Source organism: Oncorhynchus nerka, linkage group LG25 (assembly GCF_034236695.1).
Source record: "Oncorhynchus nerka isolate Pitt River linkage group LG25, Oner_Uvic_2.0, whole genome shotgun sequence".
Taxonomy (NCBI): Eukaryota; Metazoa; Chordata; class Actinopteri; order Salmoniformes; family Salmonidae; genus Oncorhynchus; species Oncorhynchus nerka.
Window position 1 is genome coordinate 3,543,175 of NC_088420.1, and position 22,504 is coordinate 3,565,678.

A 22,504-nucleotide genomic window follows, 5' to 3' on the forward strand; every position below is an offset into this window, starting at 1 on the left:
AATGGATGCCACCCGTTAGATAAAATATGGAACGTTTCTGTATTTCACTGAAAGAATAAAAGTCTTGTTTTCGAGATGATAATTTCCGGAGTCAACCATATTAATGACCTAAGGCTCGTATTTCTGTGTGTTATTATGTTATAACTAAGTCTATAATTTGATAGAGCAGTCTGACTGAGCGATGGTAGGCACCAACAGGCTCGTAAGCATTCATTCAAACAGCACTTTCGTGCGTTTTGCCAGCAGCTCTTCGTTGTGCTTCAAGCATTGCGCTGCTTATGACTTCAAGCCTATCAACTCCTGAGATTAGGCTGTTGTAACCGATGTGAAATGGCTAGCTAGTTAGCGTGGTGCGACCTGGAGTGGTTGTTCCCCTTGCTCTGCATGGGTAACGCTGCTTCGAGGGTGGCTGTTGTCGATGTGTTCCTGGTTCGAGCCCAGGGAGGAGCGAGGAGAGGGACGGAAGCTATACTGTTACACTGGCAAAACTAAAGTGCCTATTAGAACACCCAATGGTCAAAGGTATATGAAATAGAAATGGTATAGAGGGAAATAGTCCTATAATTCCTATAATAACTACGACCTAAAACTTCTTACCTGGGAATATTGAAGACTCATGTTAAAGTGAACCACCAGCGTTCATATGTTCTCATGTTCTGAGCAAGGAACTTAAACATTAGCTTTCTTACATGGCACATATTGCACTTTTACTTTCTTCTCCAACACTTTGTTTTTGCATTATTTAAACCAAATTGAACATGTTTCATTATTTATTTGAGGCTAAATGGATTTTATTGATGTATTATATTAAGTTAAAATAAGTGTTCATTCGGTATTGTTGTAATTGTCATTATTACAAAAAAAACAAAAAAAATTGGCCGATTAATCAGTATCGGCTTATTTTTGGTCCTCCAGTAATCGGTATCGGCGCTGAAAAATCATAATCGGTCAACCTCTAATATACTGACTATATGATAAGGGTGACTATGAGATAATGACTGCATGATAATGGGTGACTATGAGATAATAACTATATGATAATTTTGACTATGAGATCATTACTATATGATAAGATGACTATGAGATAAGGACTCCATTATATGGATGACTATGAGATAAGGACTCCATGATATGGGTGACTATGAGATAAGGACTCCATGATATGGATGACTAGGAGATAATGACTATATGATAAGATGACTATGAGATCATGACTATATGACAATGGTGACTATGAGATAATGACTATGAGATAATGACTGTGGGATAATGACTATACAATAATGGTGACTATGATATAAGCCTATACAATAATGGTGACTATGATATAAGCCTATACAATAATGGCGACTATGAGATAATGACTAAAATGATAATGGTGTTCGGACATTATAAGAACATATTATCTACAGTAGGGTCCCGACATTAGTGACACCCTTGATAAAGATTAGCAATAATGACCTTGTAAAATAAATCATTCTAATACTGATCTATAGTGTATGCTGGAAAAAAATGTATGAATACAACATCTCAAAAAGGTAGGGGTCAAAATGATTGATACCTCTAAAGATTCTTATCAACAAAGTAGTCAAAAGTTTAGTATTTGGTCCCATATTCTTAGCACGCAATGACTACATCGAGATGGTGATGCTACAAACGTGTTGGATGAATTTGCTGTTTGTTTTGGTTGCGTTTCAGATTATTTTGTTCCCCCCCAAAAAATAAATGGTACCCATTGGACTGTGTCATTTTGTAGTCACTAATTGTAAATAATAACCTCCCCTGTTATAGGTAATGGTGAGAGGTTAACATGTTCTTGGGGGTATGAACTTTGACCCTCGGTAACTTTATATGGGTCATCTCCCTCTGATCTGTGCATAACTTGGGGAAGTGGATTGAGGAAGTTGAGAGTTGAGAGGAAAGCCACAAGAACATCAGAGACACAACATACTATGATGCAACGCCAGACTGAAACGCCAGACTGAATTCCTCAATTAGAAATAGACCATTCAGGTGTGGTTTCACTTTGAACTTATAACTTCCCTGTTGAGAAGTAAAGCAATATCCTTTTTATGCAGGCTATTCTCATTGAGATCAAATCTCTTTTTGCAAGAGAGACCAATGTAGAGATTAAATCAGATCTTTGAAACAGCAACTACCCACGTTGACAAATTTGCCACAAATTAAATCGATTCTGGAAATGTTTTCTCAAGAAACCCTGATCTTACTGTCCCTCTGTTCACATCTTACTGAACTGTCTCTCTGTTCACGTCTTACTGTCCCTCTGTTCACATCTTACTGTCCCTCTGTTCACAACTTACTGTCCCTCTGTTCACATCTTATCACATCTTACTGTCCCTCTGTTCACATCTTACTGTCCCTCTGTTCACATCTTACTGTCCCTCTGTTCACATCTTACTGTACTGTCCCTCTGTTCAAATCTTACTGTACTGTCCCTCTGTTCACATCTTACTGTCCCTCTGTTCACATCTTACTGTACTGTCCCTCTGTTCACATCTTACTGTCCCTCTGTTCAAATCTTACTGTCCCTCTGTTCACATCTTACTGTCCCTCTGTTCACATCTTACTGTACTGTCCCTCTGTTCACATCTTACTGTCCCTCTGTTCACATCTTACTGTCCCTCTGTTCACATCTTACTGTCCCTCTGTTCACATCTTACTGTCCCTCTGTTCACATCTTACTGTCCCCTCTGTTCACGTCTTACTGTCCCTCTGTTCACATCTTACTGTCCCTCTGTTCACATCTTACTGTACTGTCCCTCTGTTCACATCTTACTGTCCCTCTGTTCACATCTTACTGTCCCTCTGTTCACATCTTACTGTCCCTCTGTTCACATCTTACTGTCCCTCTGTTCACATCTTACTGTCCCTCTGTTCACATCTGACTGTCCCTCTGTTCACATCTTACTGTCCCTCTGTTCACATCGTACTGTCCCTCTGTTCACATCTTACTGTCCCTCTGTTCACATCTTACTGTCCCTCTGTTCACATCTTACTGTCCCTCTGTTCACATCTTACTGAACTTTCCCTCTGTTCACATCTTACTGTCCCTCTGTTCACATCTTACTGAACTGTCCCTCTGTTCACATCTTACTGTCCCTCTGTTCACGTCTTACTGTCCCTCTGTTCACGTCTTACTGTCCCTCTGTTCACATCTTACTGTCCCTCTGTTCACGTCTTACTGTCCCTCTGTTCACGTCTTACTGTCCCTCTGTTCACATCTTACTGTCCCTCTGTTCACGTCTTACTGTCCCTCTGTTCACGTCTTACTGTCCCTCTGTTCACATCTTACTGTCCCTCTGTTCACGTCTTACTGTCCCTCTGTTCACGTCTTACTGTCCCTCTGTTCACATCTTACTGAACTGTCCCTCTGTTCACATCTTACTGAACTGTCCCTCTGTTCACATCTTACTGTCCCTCTGTTCACATCTTACTGTCCCTCTGTTCACATCTTACTGTCCCTCTGTTCACATCTTACTGTCCCTCTGTTCACATCTTACTGTCCCTCTGTTCACATCTTACTGTCCCTCTGTTCACATCTTACTGTCCCTCTGTTCACATCTTACTGTCACTCTGTTCACATCTTACTGTCCCTCTGTTCACATCTTACTGTACTGTCCCTCTGTTCACATCTTACTGTCCCTCTGTTCACATCTTACTGTCCCTCTGTTCACATCTTACTGAACTTTCCCTCTGTTCACATCTTACTGAACTTTCCCTCTGTTCACATCTTACTGTCCCTCTGTTCACATCTTACTGTCCCTCTGTTCACATCTTACTGTCCCTCTGTTCAAATCTTACTGAACTGTCCCTCTGTTCACATCTTATCACATGTACTGTCCCTCTGTTCAAATCTTACTGTACTGTCCCTCTGTTCACATCTTACTGTCCCTCTGTTCACATCTTACTGGAACTGTCCCTCTGTTCACATCTTACTGTCCCTCTGTTCACATCTTACTGTCCCTCTGTTCACATCTTACTGTCCCTCTGTTCACATCTTACTGTCCCTCTGTTCACATCTTACTGTCCCTATGTTCACATCTTATTGTCATTCTGTTCACATCTTACTGTCCCTCTGTTCACATCTTACTGTCCCTCTGTTCACATCTTACTGTCCCTCTGTTCACATCTTACTGTCCCTCTGTTCACATCTTACTGTCCCTCTGTTCACATCTTACTGTCAATCTGTTCCTGTTTTGATCAGACTCTTCGGTTGAATTGAATAAAATACTTTTTAAAATGACATTTTTTGGAGAAAACAAAAAGGAATGAAGAGACCCAGAAACAGTGGTGGATGGGGGAGGGGGGGGGGGGGTAGACGTAGAAGAGGGAATATGATTTGTTATCCAGTCTACAAAGGGAAGTAAATCCAAGGGAATATGATTTGTTATCCAGTCTACAAAGGGAAGTAAATCCAAGGGAATATGATTTGTTATCCAGTCTACAAAGGGAAGTAAATCCAAGGGAATATGATTTGTTATCCAGTCTACAAAGGGAAGTAAATCCAAGGGAATATGATTTGTTATCCAGTCTACAAAGGGAAGTAAATCCAATCTAACATTCTAATGTGATAGTCGATTATCAGCTGCAGTGCGTTTCCACTGTGTCTCATCTCCCTATCAGATGGACCTTCAGATAAAGTGGTATGGATCAGAATACTGAGCTGCATGCATGGAGACACACAGGCTAATGTCCTAAATGCTATCCTATATAGTGCACTACTTTGGACCAGGGCCCATAGTGATCTTCCCGATATAGTGCACTACTTTGGACCAGGGCCCATAGTGATCTTCCCGATATAGTGCACTACTTTGGACCAGGGCCCATAGTGATCTTCCCGATATAGTGCACTACTTTGGACCAGGGCCCATAGTGATCTTCCCGATATAGTGCACTACTTTGGACCAGGGCCCATAGTGATCTTCCCGATATAGTGCACTACTTTGGACCAGGGCCCATAGTGATCTTCCCGATATAGTGCACTACTTTGGACCAGGGCTTTAATAAGGGAATAAGATGACATGTGGGACACACAGAACAGTCTGTCTAATCCTTAAAAAGACACAGGCGTGTCACAAATCTGTCTCGTCTACTACTTACTTAAACTGCATACAGTGTACTAGTCCAACTAAATACTATTTTAGTGTTTAGTAAAAACGAAAGGTGCTTTCCTTGTTTGTATTTCATCAACTCATCTCCTTCACCACTAGGGGGCGATAGAGTCCTAGATCACTGTTACCGTACTCACAATCAAGCGTACAAAGCCCTCCCTCGTCCTCCATTCGGCAAATCAGGTCATGACTCTATACTCCTGCTTCCTGCTTACAAACAGAAGCTCAAACCAGGAAGTACCCGTGACGCGCTCCGTAGAGAAATGATCCAATGAAGCGGAGGCTACGCTGCAGGATGCTTTGCTAGCGCTAACTGGGATATTTTCCGAGACTCTGCCGATAACGTCGACGAGCTAACCATCTCCGTCTCGGGCTTCATCAGGAAATTCATCAGCGACGTTGTCCCCACAGTGAGGGTTTGCTACTTCCCTTATCAGAAGCCCTGGATTAACACTAGGTTGGTGCTAAACTAAAGGACAGGGCTATTGCAGTGAAAATACTGAGGGCTCCGGCTGAGGACACGAACGCATGGTGGCTGTGCTGTAGTATGTATGAGGTATGGTGTATAAGGTATGGTGTATGAGGTATGGTGTATGAGGTATGGTGTATGAGGTATGGTGTATGAGGTATGGTGTATGAGGTACGGTGTATGAGGTACGGTGTATGAGGTACGGTGTATGAGGTATGAGGTATGGTGTATGAGGTATGGTGTATGAGGTATGGTGTATGAGGTATGATGTATGAGTTTTGGTGTATGAGGTATGGTGTATGAGGTATGGTGTATGAGGTATGGAGGATGTGTTGTTTCTGTTTACTTGTGTTTGTTTTTTGCGTTGTTGTTTACACTTATATATTGTTGATATTTACAAGGTGGAATCCCATGTGGCATTACGGATTACAAAGGAAGACCCAGCTGTGATCTACCTAACGTTACCTCTCTACTCAATTCATTTGATGCACATTTTGACAAAAACAACACCAAGCTGTGCACGAGGGCCCCCGCTGCCACAGAGGACTGGGTGAACTCGCTCTCCGAGGCCGACATGAGTGAGGCTTTTAGTCTGGTCAACAGTTGCAGGGCCAGGAAGGTATTCCAAGGGCGCATTCTCAGCGCATGGACAGAACTCTCTCTGTTCTAACTCAGGAGGAGACACGACAACTCTCTCTGTTCTACCTCAGGAGGAGATATGACAACTCTCTCTGTTCTAACTCAGGAGGAGACACGACAACGCTCTCTGTTCTAACTCAGGAGGAGGTGATGTTCATGATAGCAACTCTCTCTGTTCTAACTCAGGAGGAGACATGACAACTCTCTCTGTTCTAACTCAGGAGGAGACATGACAACTCTCTCTGTTCTAACTCAGGAGGAGACACGACAACGCTCTCTGTTCTAACTCAGGAGGAGGTGATGTTCATGATAGCAACTCTCTCTGTTCTAACTCAGGAGGAGACATGACAACTCTCTCTGTTCTAACTCAGGATGAGATATGACAACTCTCTCTGTTCTAACTCAGGATGAGACATGACAACTCTCTCTGTTCTAACTCAGGAGGAGACATGACAACTCTCTCTGTTCTAACTCAGGATGAGATATGACAACTCTCTCTGTTCTAACCCAGGAGGAGGTGATGTTCATGATAACAACTCTCTCTGTTCTACCTCAGGAGGAGACATGACAACTCTCTCTGTTCTAACTCAGGAGGAGGTGATGTTCATGATAACAACTCTCTCTGTATGGTTCTCCTGGATGGCAGAAAGACAGAGAGCAGGCAGAATGTGTGAAGTGAAACAGCACCAGTTTCACACATCCTGTTACTTACAGGTGCAACAAGTAAAGTCATGAAATAAATTGGTGGATGGGTCGAGACTCACAATGTAGCAGGGCTCAGTAGAACTTTTACACACTGTGTCTGTGTGTGTGTGTGTGTGTGTAACTCACGATGTAGCAGGGCTCGCAGTAGGCCTTCTTCTCCACAGCGTAGAAGGGTTTCCCGCGCAGCCTGCCACTGCAGGTCATGCAGATGAAGCAGTCCACGTGGAAGACCTGGTCTATGGCGGTACAGCCGGTACCCTCACCCACCACATTATCCCCACAGCTGGCACACCGCCCTGGGGTAGGGGAGGAGAGGAGATGGGGGGGTTAGACTGGTTCATCCACAGGTCTGACTGTCTGGTCTTACTGCTACACGTGTTACAGTACATGTTTTAGAGCCGAAAGAGACCTGGTTTAGAGCAGAGACCTGGTTTAGAGCTGAAAGAGACCTGGTTTAGAGCAGAGACCTGGTTTAGAGCAGAGACCTGGTTTAGAGCAGAGACCTGGTTTAGAGCTGAAAGAGACCTGGTTTAGAGCAGAAAGAGACCTGGTTTAGAGCAGAAAGAGACCTGGTTTAGAGCAGAGACCTGGTTTAGAGCTGAAAGAGACCTGGTTTAGAGCAGAGACCTGGTTTAGAGCTGAAAGAGACCTGGTTTAGAGCAGAAAGAGAGCTGGTTTAGAGCAGAGACCTGGTTTAGAGCTGAAAGAGACCTGGTTTAGAGCAGAGACCTGGTTTAGAGCTGAAAGAGACCTGGTTTAGAGCTGAAAGAGACCTGGTTTAGAGCAGAAAGAGACCTGGTTTAGAGCAGAAAGAGACCTGGTTTAGAGCAGAAAGAGACCTGGTTTAGTGCAGAAAGAGACTTGGTTTTTAGCTGAAGAGACTTGGTTATTAGCTGAAGAGACTTGGTTTTGAGCAGAAAGAGACTTGGTTTTGAGAAGAGACTTGGATTTGAGCAGAAAGAGACTTGGTTTTGAGAAGAGACTTGGTTTAGAGCAGAAAGAGACCTGGTTTTTAGCTGAAGAGACTTGGTTTTTAGCTGAAGAGACTTGGTTTTTAGCTGAAGAGACTTGGTTTTGAGAAGAGACTTGGTTTTGAGCAGAAATAGACTTGGTTTTGAGCAGAAAGAGACTTGGTTTTGAGAAGAGACCTGGTTTAGAGCAGAAAGAGACCTGGTTTAGAGCAGAAAGAGACCTGGTTTTGAGCAGGTAAAGACTTGGTTTTGAGCAGAAAGAGACACTACAGTGAATGATAGTGAAGGTATGGAAGTGCCCTGCACAGAGAAAGTGTTTCCTTATTGTGACGAGAGAGAGAGAGAGAGAGAGAGAGAGAGAGAGAGAGAGAGAGAGAGAGAGAGACAATCATAAACTGTTTTATGGTCTAACTTTCCTTACGAACCAGTTACTTTGTGATCACTAGCTAACGTCCTTAATCAAAGGGCCTTCAGAGGCCTCGTGTAAAGATGACTGACTTCAGAACACTTCAACAGAGACTGGAGCAGATAGCTTGGACTGCAGAAACTCAACACCAGTCCTCCTCGCTACTCTTAAAGTAATGGGCTTTATCAACGATAAAGAGAGAATCATGAAAGACAACTCTTGTCTTCTTTTCGTCCTACGGATCCTGGTATAAACCCCTTGATTAGAACAGATCGGATCTAACAGATCGACTGCAACTATTGATCTGTAATCAAGTCTGTGATGAAGTAAGGCCAAAGTCAAAAAAGGAACCAGACACCAAGAACACTTCATATCCAGGGCCTGATAGCATCTCCAGGGAAAGTCTAGAAGTTGTTTCTTTATATCAACGGTTGAAAGGGCCACAGTGATCGGAGGGCCGACATCTGAAGACATAGGATGGTCTTGGCTGGATCTTTTCTTGACGCTGGAGAGGGGAGAGGGGAGGGGGGGGAGGGGCATCATTTTCTAGCTATTTCAGATGGTATGGTATCGTTGTCTATTGCTATCACTAATATTATTGACCATCCTGTCATAGCTTCAATGGACATACCGTAGATCTGTACTTAATAAACTGAGAGAAAAAAAAACCAACGATGTATAATTGAGTCAAATGAAATGAAATGTAACACTCCCTTTATACACTAAACCCCCATGTTCATGTGATAAGGATTAATTGAGGACATTTTATATTTTAAAACCTCTACATCACATGAGTGTGACAGAGTGACGGCATCGATTAGAAAAAGTCAAACAGTCCTTTAATGTTTTAATGATAAAGAGAGCAAAACTTCAGAGTCTTGTCTTGTCTTTGTGTTTTGAGGGCAAAGCAGTGAACCGATATTAATGCTTCAGAAAGAGCTAGATTGCAGTTTTTGTAGGACAGGGCAATTGGATAAATTTAATTGACTTGAAGATATCTTTAATTGAGTTTAAGATGTGAATGTGAAGTTTATCTTCGACTCAATTAATGACACTAGCAATTTAATTAGCGATATCTTACAATAATGCAGGTTTTAGAAAATATATCTTTCAATGCTTTCTTTTTTTACACACATCTAAAGACAGATATAATCTTTGCGGCAAAGACAGAAGACAGTGTGATATTGTGTTGAATAAATGAACTTTAGTTTGTGTAGTATCTTTTTTTGTTTTTGCTTTGTCTAAGTCTGATTTGGTGTTGACTGACTGTCTGTCTGACTGGCTGTCTGTCTGTCTGACTGTGTGACTGACTGTGTGACTGACTGTCTGTCTGTCTGACCGACTGTCTGTCTGTCTGTCTGACTGACTGTCTGATTGACTCACTGTTTGACTGACTGACTGTCTGACCGACTGTCTGACTGAGTCTGTCTGTCTGATTGACTGACTGTTTGATTGATTGACTGTTTGACTGTCTGATTGACTGAATATTTGACTGACTGTCTGATTGACTGACTGACTGTCTGACTGTCTGATTGACTGACTGACTGTCTGACTGTCTAATTGACTGACTGTTTGACTGACTGTCTAATTGACTGTCTGACTGATTGTTTGACTGACTGTTTTCACTGTCTGATTGACTGTTTGACTGTCTGATTGACTGTCTGTCTGTAGTCTCTGGGATGTAGTCTCTGTGATGTAGCCTCTGGGATAGTCTCTAGCATGTAGTCTCAGTGATGTAGTCTCTGGGATAGTCTCTAGCATGTAGTCTCTGGGATGTAGTCTCTGGGATAGTCTCTAGCATGTAGTCTCTGGGATGAAGTCGCTGGCATGTAGTCTAGGATGTAGTCTAGGATGTAGTCTCTGGCATGTAGTCTAGGATGTAGGCTAGGATGTAGTCTAGCATGTAGTCTAGGATGTAGTCTCTAGCATGTAGTCTAGGATGTAGTCTAGGATGTAGTTGCTGGCATGTAGTCTAGGATGTAGTCTCTAGCATCTAGTCTAGGATGTAGTCTCTGGCATGTAGTCTAGGAGTGGTCTCTAGCATCTAGTCTAGGCTGTAGTCTCTAGCATGTATTCTAGGATGTAGTCTAGGATGTAGTCTCTGGCATGTAGTCTAGGATGTAGTCTCTAGCATCTAGTCTAGGATGTAGTCTCTAGCATGTAGTCTAGGATGTAGTCTAGGATATAGTCTAGGATTTAGTCTCTAGGATGTAGTCTCTGGCATGTAGTCTAGGATGTAGTCTAGGATGTAGTCTCTAGCATGTAGTCTAGCATGTAGTCTAGGATGTAGTCTCTGGCATGTAGTCTAGGATGTAGTCTCTAGCATCTAGTCTAGGATGTAGTCTCTAGCATCTAGTCTAGGATGTAGTCTAGCATTTAGTCTAGGATGTAGTCTCTGGCATCTAGTATAGGATGTAGTCTAGGATGTAGTCTAGGATGTAGTCTAGGATGTAGTCTAGGATATATTCTAGGATGTAGTCTAGGATGTAGTCTCTAGCATGTATTCTAGGATGTAGTCTAGGATGTATTCTAGGATGTAGTCTAGGATGTAGTCTAGGATGTAGTCTCTAGCATGTAGTCTAGGATGTAGTCTAGGATTTAGTCTGGGATGTAGTCTAGGATGTAGTCTAGGATGTATTCTAGGATGTAGTCTAGGATGTAGTCTAGGATGTATTCTAGGATGTAGTCTAGGATGTATTCTAGGATGTAGTCTAGGATGTAGTCTAGGATGTATTCTAGGATGTATTCTAGGATGTAGTCTGGGATGTATTCTAGGATCTAGTCTAGGATGTAGTCTAGGATGTAGTCTAGGATGTATTCTAGGATGTAGTATAGGATGTAGTCTAGGTTGTAGTCTAGGATGTAGTCTAGGTAAGCGACCCACGAGCCACTGTGGCCTCTTATGATGAGTTGGGGCCACAGTGGCATGTAGTCTAGGAGTGGTCTCTAGCATCTAGTCTAGGCTGTAGTCTCTAGCATGTATTCTAGGATGTAGTCTAGGATGTAGTCTAGGATGTAGTCTCTGGCATGTAGTCTAGGATGTAGTCTCTAGCATCTAGTCTAGGATGTAGTCTCTAGCATGTAGTCTAGGATGTAGTCTAGGATGTAGTCTAGGATGTAGTCTCTAGGATGTAGTCTCTAGGATGTAGTCTCTGGCATGTAGTCTAGGATGTAGTCTAGGATGTAGTCTCTAGCATGTAGTCTCTGGCATGTAGTCTAGGATGTAGTCTCTGGCATGTAGTCTAGGATGTAGTCTCTAGCATCTAGTCTAGGATGTAGTCTAGGATGTAGTCTCTAGCATGTAGTCTAGCATGTAGTCTAGGATGTAGTCTCTGGCATGTAGTCTAGGATGTAGTCTCTAGCATCTAGTCTAGGATGTAGTCTAGCATTTAGTCTAGGATGTAGTCTCTGGCATCTAGTATAGGATGTAGTCTAGGATGTAGTCTAGGATGTAGTCTAGGATGTATTCTAGGATGTAGTCTAGGATGTATTCTAGGATGTAGTCTAGGATGTAGTCTAGGATGTATTCTAGGATGTAGTCTAGGATGTAGTCTCTAGCATGTAGTCTAGGATGTAGTCTAGGATGTAGTCTGGGATGTAGTCTAGGATGTAGTCTAGGATGTAGTCTAGGATGTAGTCTAGGATGTATTCTAGGATGTAGTCTAGGATGTAGTCTAGGATGTATTCTAGGATGTAGTCTAGGATGTAGTCTAGGATGTATTCTAGGATGTAGTCTCGGATGTAGTCTAGGATGTAGTCTAGGATGTATTCTAGGATGTATTCTAGGATGTAGTCTAGGATGTAGTCTAGGATGTAGTCTAGGTAAGCGACCCACGAGCCACTGTGGCCCCTTATGATGAGTTCGGTTCTTTGTGGCATCACCCCCATTAAAGATGTCCATCCCTGCTCAAGGATATCAGAGGACGTTCACTCCTCAGAAGATCACTACTCTCTAAACTATTGTTATAAATCCTAAAACGCCCTTTAAACAAACAGACCCAGCTATCTGGTTTCATCTGGTTCCACCAGCCTTCTATCTGCATCTCACTTACTGACACACACCACACAAACACACACACACACCTCATTTACAGAGGCTGTGTTACCTACTGTAGTAAGCTATGAGAACGGTACGGGAGAGAGATTAAACAAACTAGCGATGGCGCGTCTCGGGGGGATGTGTGGGTGTCAATGGAATCACAGACTGGTAATCACTTCAGAGTGCCAGAGGGATGGAGAGAGAGGGGGAGATGGAGAGAAAGACAGAGAGGGCATAGAGAGAGACAGAGAGAAAGAGACTGAGCGAGAGAGACAGAGAGAGAAAGAGACCGAGAGAGAGAGGGGGAGAGGGAGAGACAGAGAGAGAGAGAAAGAGACCGAGCGAGAGAGAAAGAGACAGAGAGAGAAAGAGACCGAGCGAGAGAGAGAGACAGAGAGAGACAGAGAGAGAAAGAGACCGAGCGAGAGAGAGAGACAGAGAGAGAAAGAGACCGAGAGAGAGAGGGAGAGAGAAAGCCCTTGAATTGAATTGAGAGAGAGAGAGAGACATAGCCCACTGGGCTCCCACTTTAAACAGCCAACGTGTCCCACTGGGCTCCCACTTTAAACAGCCAACGTGTCCCCACTGGGATCCCACTTTAAACAGCCAACGTGTCCCACTGGGCTCCCACTTTAAACAGCCAACGTGTCCCACTGGGCTCCCACTTTAAACAGCCAACGTGTCCCACTGGGCTCCCACTTTAAACAGCCAGAAGGAAACCTTGCGGAAATCCTTTTCCTTTTGGTGGCTCGTGATCGCTAGGGCCCTGAGGAGCTATTTCCGTGTGTGTGTGTGAGTCAGTTATTTGTGTGTGCACAGTCATACACACATATAAACACATACACTGAGTGTACAAAACATTAGGAACACCTTCCTGATATTGAGTTGAACCCCCCCTTTTGCCCTCAGAACAGCCTCAATTCATCAGGTCATGGACTCTATAAGATGCTGGTCCATGTTGACTCCAATGCTTCCCACAGTTGTGTCAAGTTGGCTGGATGTCCTTTGGGTGGTGGACCATTCTTGATACACACGGAAAACTGTTGAGCGCAAAAAACTCAGGCTCGTTGCAGTTCTTGGCACAATCTGGTGCACCTGGCACCTACTACCATACCCAGTTCAAAGGCACTTAAATATTTTGTCTTGTCCATTCACCCTCTGCATGTCACACAGACACAATCCATGTCTCAATTGTCTCAAGTCCCCAAAAAATCCATCTTCAACCCTGTCTCCTCCCCTTCATCTTTCACCTGGATTCATCTAAGCTGTGTTCGAACCCCTATACTGACATGCTGTATACTACATACCGTAATTGCTGGACTATAAGCCGCTACTTTATTCCCACGCTTTGAACCTCGCGGTTTATACAATGACGCGGCTAATTTATGGATTTTTCCCGCTTTCACAAGATTCATGCCGCCACCAAAAAACTGAGCACTGTCACATAATGTGACGTAAATCGAGCTCAAACTTCCCATCATTCTGATTACGGTAGTCATTTTGTCACCCTCATCATGGCAAAGACACGGAGAAATGCATATGATGCAGCTTTCAAGTTGAAGGCGATCGATCTGGCTGTTGGAAAAGGAAAGAGAGCTGCTGCACCACCAAGCAAGGGGCACCACCAAGCAAAGAGCACCACCAAGCAAGGAGCACCACCAAGCAAGGAGCACCACCAAGCAAGGAGCACCATCAAGCAAGGAGCACCACCAAGCAAGGAGCACCACCAAGCAAGGAGCACCAAGAAGACCAAGGAGCACCACCAAGCAAGGGGCACCACCAAGCAAGGAGCACCACCAAGCAAGGAGCACCACCAAGCAAGGAGCACCACCAAGCAAGGAGCACCACCAAGCAAGGGGCACCACCAAGCAAGGAGCACCATGAAGACCAAGGAGCACCACCAAGCAAGGGGCACCACCAAGCAAGGAGCACCACCAAGCAAGGAGCACCACCAAGCAAGGAGCACCACCAAGCAAGGAGCACCACCAGGCAAGGAGCACCACCAAGCAAGGGGCACCACCAAGCAAGGAGCACCATGAAGACCAAGGAGCACCACCAAGCAAGGAGCACCATGAAGACCAAGGAGCACCACCAAGCAAGGAGCACCATGATGACCAAGGAGCACCACCAAGCAAGGAGCACCATGAAGACCAAGGGGCACCACCAAGCAAGGAGCACCATGAAGACCAAGGGGCACCACCAAGCAAGGAGCACCATGAAGACCAAGGAGCACCACCAAGCAAGGAGCACCATGTAGACCAAGGAGCACCACCAAGCAAGGAGCACCATGAAGACCAAGGGGCACCACCAAGCAAGGAGCACCATGAAGACCAAGGAGCACCACCAAGCAAGGAGCACCATGTAGACCAAGGAGCACCACCAAGCAAGGAGCACCATGAAGACCAAGGGGCACCACCAAGCAAGGAGCACCATCAAGACCAAGGTGCACCACCAAGCAAGGAGCACCATGTAGACCAATGAGCACCACCAAGCAAGGAGCACCATGAAGACCAAGGGGCACCACCAAGCAAGGAGCACCATAAAGACCAAGGAGCACCACCAAGCAAGGAGCACCATGTAGACCAAGGAGCACCACCAAGCAAGGAGCACCATGAAGACCAAGGGGCACCACCAAGCAAGTGGCACCATGAAGACCAAGGAGCACCACCAAGCAAGGAGCACCATGAAGACCAAGGAGCTCTCCAAACAGGTCAGGGACAAAGTTGTGGAGAGGTACAGATCAGGGTTGGGTTATAAAAAAACATCAGAATCTTTGAACATCCCACAGAGCACCATTAAATCCATTATTAAAAAATGGAAAGAATATGGCACCACAACAAACCTGCCAAGAGAGGGCCGCTCACTAAAACTCACAGACCAGGCAAGGAGGGCATCAATCAGAGAGGCAACAAAGAGACCAAAGATAACCCTGAAGGAGCTGCAAAGCACCACAGCAGAGAGATTGGAGTATCTGTCCATAGGACCACTTTAAGCCGTACACTCCACAGAGCTGGGCTTTACGGAAGAGTGGCCAGAATAAAAGCCAGTGATTAAAGAAAAAAATAAGCAAACACATTTGGTGGGAGACTCCCCAAACATATGGAAGAAGGTACTCTGATCAGATGAGACTAAAATTGAGCTTTTGGGCCATCAAGCTAAAAAATAGGAAACATGCCAAGGGGGATGAAAACTTTCGCAAGCCACTGTCCCTACATCCCTCCCCTCTCCTCTCCTAACAACTAGTGTCCCTCCCTCCCAACGACTAGTGTAATCCCTCCTTCCCTCCTTCCCTACATCCCTCCTTCCCTACATCACTCCTTCCCTACAACCCTACATCCCTCCTTCCCTACATCCCTCCCTCCCAACGACTAGTGTAATCCCTCCTTCCCTACATCCCTCCTTCCCTACATCACTCCTTCCCTACAACCCTACATCCCTCCTTCCCTACATCCCTCCTTCCCTAGATCCCTCCTTCCCTACATCCCTCCTTCCCTCCATCTCTCCTTCCCTACATCCCTCCTTCCCTACATCCCTCCTTCCCTCCATCCCTACTTCCCTCCTTCCCTACATCCCTCCTTCCCTACATCCCTCCATCCCTCCTTCCCTACATCCCTCCTTCCCTCCATCCCTCCTTCCCTACATCCCTCCTTCCCTCCATCCCTACTTCCCTCCTTCCCTACATCCCTCCTTCGCTCCTTCCTTACATCACTCCTTCCCTACATCCCTCCTTCCCTACATCCCTCCTTCCCTACATCACTCCTTCCCTACATCCCTCCTTCCCTACATCCCTCCTTCCCTAGATCCCTCCTTCCCTACATCTCTCCTTCCCTACATCCCTCCTTCCCTCCATCCCTCCTTCCCTACATCCCTCCTTCCCTACATCACTCCTTCCCTACAACCCTACATCCCTCCTTCCCTACATCCCTTCATCCCTCCTTCCCTACATCTCTCCTTCCCTACATCCCTCCTTCCCTACATCCCTCCTTCCCTAGATCCCTCCTTCCCTACATCCCTCCTTCCCTCCATCTCTCCTTCCCTACATCCCTCCTTCCCTACATCCCTCCTTCCCTCCATCCCTACTTCCCTCCTTCCCTACATCCCTACATCCCTCCATCCCTCCTTCCCTACATCCCTCCTTCCCTCCATCCCTCCTTCCCTACATCCCTCCTTCCCTCCATCCCTACTTCCCTCCTTCCCTACATCCCTCCTTCGCTCCTTCCTTACATCCCTCCTTCCCTACATCCCTCCTTCCCTACATCCCTCCTTCCCTACATCACTCCTTCCCTACATCCCTCCTTCCCTACATCCCTCCTTCCCTAGATCCCTCCTTCCCTACATCCCTCCTTCCCTCCATCTCTCCTTCCCTACATCCCTCCTTCCCTCCATCCCTCCTTCCCTACATCCCTCCTTCCCTACATCACTCCTTCCCTACAACCCTACATCCCTCCTTCCATACATCCCTTCATCCCTCCTTCCCTACATCTCTCCTTCCCTACATCCCTCCTTCCCTACATCCCTCCTTCCCTCCATCCCTACTTCCCTCCTTCCCTACATCCCTCCATCACTCCTTCCCTACAACCCTACATCCCTCCTTCCCTACATCCCTTCATCCCTCCTTCCCTACATCCCTCCTTCCCTACATCCCTCCTTCCCTACATCCCTCCTTCCCTCCATCCCTCCTTCCCTACATCACTCCTTCCCTACATCCCTCCCCTACATCCCTCCTTCCCTACATCTCCTTCCCTACATCCCCCTTCCCTACATCCCTCCTTCCCTCCATCCCTCCTTCCCTACATCCCTCCTTCCCTACAACCCTACATCCCTCCTTCCCTACATCCCTTCATCCCTCCTTCCCTACATCTCTCCTTCCCTCCATCCCTACTTCCCTCCTTCCCTACTTCCCTCCTTCCCTACATCCCTCCTTCCCTCCATCACTCCTTCCCTACAACCCTACATCCCTCCTTCCCTACATCCCTCCTTCCCTACATCCCTCCTTCCCTCCTTCCTTACATCCCTCCTTCCCTCCATCCCTCCATCCCTCCTTCCCTACATCCCTCCTTCCCTACATCACTCCTTCCCTACAACCCTACATCCCTCCTTCCCTACATCCCTTCATCCCTCCTTCCCTACATCCCTCCTTCCCTCCATCTCTCCTTCCCTACATCCCTCCTTCCCTACATCCCTCCTTCCCTCCATCCCTACTTCCCTCCTTCCCTACATCCCTCCTTCCCTCCATCACTCCTTCACTACAACCCTACATCCCTCCTTCCCTACATCCCTTCATCCCTCCTTCCCTACATCCCTCCTTCCCTACATCCCTCCTTCCCTACATCCCTCCTTCCCTACCTCATCTCATCTACCTACCTCATCTCTGTTCCCCACACATACAATTATCTGTAAGGTCCCTCATCTCTGTACCCCACACATACAATTATCTGTAAGGTAGAGCTTCTATCTCAAGGCCATCAGACTGATAAACAGCTTCTATCTCCATCAGACTGATAAACAGCTTCTATCTCAAGGCCATCAGACTGGTAAACAGCTTCTATCTCAAGGCCATCAGACTGGTAAACAGCTTCTATCTCCATCAGACTGATAAACAACTTCTATCTCAAGGCCATCAGACTGTTAAACAGCTTCTATCTCAAGGCCATCAGACTGGTAAACAGCTTCTATCTCAAGGCCCTCAGACTGATAAACAGCTTCTATCTCCATCAGACTGTAAAACAGCTTCTATCTCCATCAGACTGGTAAACAGCTTCTATCTCAAGGCCATCAGACTGGTAAACAGCTTCTATCACCATCAGACTGGTAAACAGCTTCTATCTCCATCAGACTGATAAACAGCTTCTATCTCCATCAGACTGATAAACAGCTTCTATCTCAAGGCCATCAGACTGGTAAACAGCTTCTATCTCAAGGCCATCAGACTGGTAAACAGCTTCTATCTCCATCAGACTGATAAACAGCTTCTATCTCAAGGCCATCAGACTGTTAAACAGCTTCTATCTCAAGGCCATCAGACTGGTAAACAGCTTCTATCTCAAGGCCCTCAGACTGATAAACAGCTTCTATCTCCATCAGACTGTAAAACAGCTTCTATCTCCATCAGACTGGTAAACAGCTTCTATCTCAAGGCCATCAGACTGATAAACAGCTTCTATCTCCATCAGACTGTAAAACAGCTTCTATCTCCATCAGACTGGTAAACAGCTTCTATCTCAAGGCCATCAGACTGATAAACAGCTTCTATCACCATCAGACTGGTAAACAGCTTCTATCTCCATCAGACTGGTAAACAGCTTCTATCTCCATTAGACTGATAAACAGCTTCTATCTATAGGCCATCAGACTGGTAAACAGCTTCTATCTCCATCAGACTGATAAACAGCTTCTATCTCAAGGCCATCAGACTGGTAAACAGCTTCTATCTCAAGGCCATTAGACTGATAAACAGCTTCTATCTCAAGGCCATCAGACTGATAAACAGCTTCTATCTCAAGGCCATCAGACTGATAAACAGCTTCTATCTCCATCAGACTGTAAAACAGCTTCTATCTCAAGGCCATCAGACTGTTAAACAGCTTCTATCTCCATCAGACTGATGAACAGCTTCTATCTCAAGGCCATCAGACTGATAAACAGCTTCTATCTCCATCAGACTGTTAAACAGCTTCTATCTCCAGGCCATCAGACTGGTAAACAGCTTCTATCTCCATCAGACTGATAAACAGCTTCTATCTCAAGGCCATCAGACTGATAAACAGCTTCTATCTCAAGGCCATCAGACTGATAAACAGCTTCTATCTCCATCAGACTGATAAACAGCTTCTATCTCAAGGCCATCAGACTGATAAACAGCTTCTATCTCAAGGCCATCAGACTGATAAACAGCTTCTATCTCCATTAGACTGATAAACAGCTTCTATCTCAAGGCCATCAGACTGATAAACAGCTTCTATCTCAAGGCCATCAGACTGATAAATAGCTTCTATCTCAAGGCCATCAGACTGATAAACAGCTTCTATCTCCATCAGACTGATAAACAGCTTCTATCACCATCAGACTGGTAAACAGCTTCTATCTCCATCAGACTGGTAAACAGCTTCTATCTCCATCAGACTGATAAACAGCTTCTATCTCAAGGCCATCAGACTGATAAACAGCTTCTATCTATAGGCCATCAGACTGGTAAACAGCTTCTATCTCCATCAGACTGATAAACAGCTTCTATCTCAAGGCCATCAGACTGGTAAACAGCTTCTATCTCAAGGCCATTAGACTGATAAACAGCTTCTATCTCAAGGCCATCAGACTGATAAACAGCTTCTATCTCAAGGCCATCAGACTGATAAACAGCTTCTATCTCAAGGCCATCAGACTGATAAACAGCTTCTATCTCCATTAGACTGATAAACAGCTTCTATCTCAAGGCCATCAGACTGATAAACAGCTTCTATCTCAAGGCCATTAGACTGATAAACAGCTTCTATCTCAAGGCCATCAGACTGATAAACAGCTTCTATCTCAAGGCCATCAGACTGATAAACAGCTTCTATCTCAAGGCCATCAGACTGATAAACAGCTTCTATCTCCATTAGACTGATAAACAGCTTCTATCTCAAGGCCATCAGACTGATAAACAGCTTCTATCTCAAGGCCATCAGACTGATAAATAGCTTCTATCTCAAGGCCATCAGACTGATAAACAGCTTCTATCTCCATCAGACTGATAAACAGCTTCTATCACCATCAGACTGGTAAACAGCTTCTATCTCCATCAGACTGGTAAACAGCTTCTATCTCCATCAGACTGATAAACAGCTTCTATCTCAAGGCCATCAGACTGATAAACAGCTTCTATCTATAGGCCATCAGACTGGTAAACAGCTTCTATCTCCATCAGACTGATAAACAGCTTCTATCTCAAGGCCATCAGACTGGTAAACAGCTTCTATCTCAAGGCCATTAGACTGATAAACAGCTTCTATCTCAAGGCCATCAGACTGATAAACAGCTTCTATCTCAAGGCCATCAGACTGATAAACAGCTTCTATCTCAAGGCCATCAGACTGATAAACAGCTTCTATCTCCATCAGACTGTAAAACAGCTTCTATCTCAAGGCCATCAGACTGATAAACAGCTTCTATCTCCATCAGACTGATGAACAGCTTCTATCTCAAGGCCATCAGACTGATAAACAGCTTCTATCTCCATCAGACTGTTAAACAGCTTCTCTCCAGGCCATCAGACTGGTAAACAGCTTCTATCTCCATCAGACTGATAAACAGCTTCTATCTCAAGGCCATCAGACTGATAAACAGCTTCTATCTCAAGGCCATCAGACTGATAAACAGCTTCTATCTCCATCAGACTGATAAACAGCTTCTATCTCAAGGCCATCAGACTGATAAACAGCTTCTATCTCAAGGCCATCAGACTGATAAACAGCTTCTATCTCCATTAGACTGATAAACAGCTTCTATCTCAAGGCCATCAGACTGATAAACAGCTTCTATCTCAAGGCCATCAGACTGATAAATAGCTTCTATCTCAAGGCCATCAGACTGATAAACAGCTTCTATCTCCATCAGACTGTTAAACAGCTTCTATCTCCATCAGACTGGTAAACAGCTTCTATCTCCATCAGACTGGTAAACAGCTTCTATCTCCATCAGACTGATAAACAGCTTCTATCTCCATCAGACTGGTAAACAGCTTCTATCTCCATCAGACTGGTAAACAGCTTCTATCTCCATCAGACTGGTAAACAGCTTCTATCTCCATCAGACTGATAAACAGCTTCTATCTCCATCAGACTGATAAACAGCTTCTATCTCAAGGCCATCAGACTGATAAATAGCTTCTATCTCAAGGCCATCAGACTGATAAACAGCTTCTATCTCCATCAGACTGATAAACAGCTTCTATCACCATCAGACTGGTAAACAGCTTCTATCTCCATCAGACTGGTAAACAGCTTCTATCTCCATCAGACTGATAAACAGCTTCTATCTCAAGGCCATCAGACTGATAAACAGCTTCTATCTATAGGCCATCAGACTGGTAAACAGCTTCTATCTCCATCAGACTGATAAACAGCTTCTATCTCAAGGCCATCAGACTGGTAAACAGCTTCTATCTCAAGGCCATTAGACTGATAAACAGCTTCTATCTCAAGGCCATCAGACTGATAAACAGCTTCTATCTCAAGGCCATCAGACTGATAAACAGCTTCTATCTCAAGGCCATCAGACTGATAAACAGCTTCTATCTCCATCAGACTGTAAAACAGCTTCTATCTCAAGGCCATCAGACTGTTAAACAGCTTCTATCTCCATCAGACTGATGAACAGCTTCTATCTCAAGGCCATCAGACTGATAAACAGCTTCTATCTCCATCAGACTGTTAAACAGCTTCTATCTCCAGGCCATCAGACTGGTAAACAGCTTCTATCTCCATCAGACTGATAAACAGCTTCTATCTCAAGGCCATCAGACTGATAAACAGCTTCTATCTCAAGGCCATCAGACTGATAAACAGCTTCTATCTCCATCAGACTGATAAACAGCTTCTATCTCAAGGCCATCAGACTGATAAACAGCTTCTATCTCAAGGCCATCAGACTGATAAACAGCTTCTATCTCCATTAGACTGATAAACAGCTTCTATCTCAAGGCCATCAGACTGATAAACAGCTTCTATCTCAAGGCCATCAGACTGATAAACAGCTTCTATCTCAAGGCCATCAGACTGATAAATAGCTTCTATCTCAAGGCCATCAGACTGATAAACAGCTTCTATCTCCATCAGACTGTTAAACAGCTTCTATCTCCATCAGACTGGTAAACAGCTTCTATCTCCATCAGACTGGTAAACAGCTTCTATCTCCATCAGACTGATAAACAGCTTCTATCTCCATCAGACTGATAAACAGCTTCTATCTCCATCAGACTGGTAAACAGCTTCTATCTCCATCAGACTGGTAAACAGCTTCTATCTCCATCAGACTGATAAACAGCTTCTATCTCCATCAGACTGGTAAACCGCTTCTATCTCCATCAGACTGGTAAACAGCTTCTATCTCAAGGCCATCAGACTGGTAAACAGCCACCAGTAACTCAGAGAGGCTGTCGTCTAC

The 22,504-nt window shown here is 44.8% G+C and overlaps 1 protein-coding gene across 5 annotated transcripts in view; it reads right to left on the minus strand.

Annotated features, from left to right (window-relative positions):
• Positions 1-22,504, minus strand: part of LOC115123150 (lipoma-preferred partner homolog) — a 462,733-nt gene that overhangs the window by 108,090 nt on the left and 332,139 nt on the right. For all 5 annotated transcript variants that reach the window (XM_065009483.1, XM_065009486.1, XM_065009484.1 and 2 more), the window contains one exon: positions 7,072-7,241. In XM_065009483.1, the coding sequence (XP_064865555.1) occupies positions 7,072-7,241 (170 nt within the window). The remainder of the gene's footprint in view (positions 1-7,071; positions 7,242-22,504) is intronic.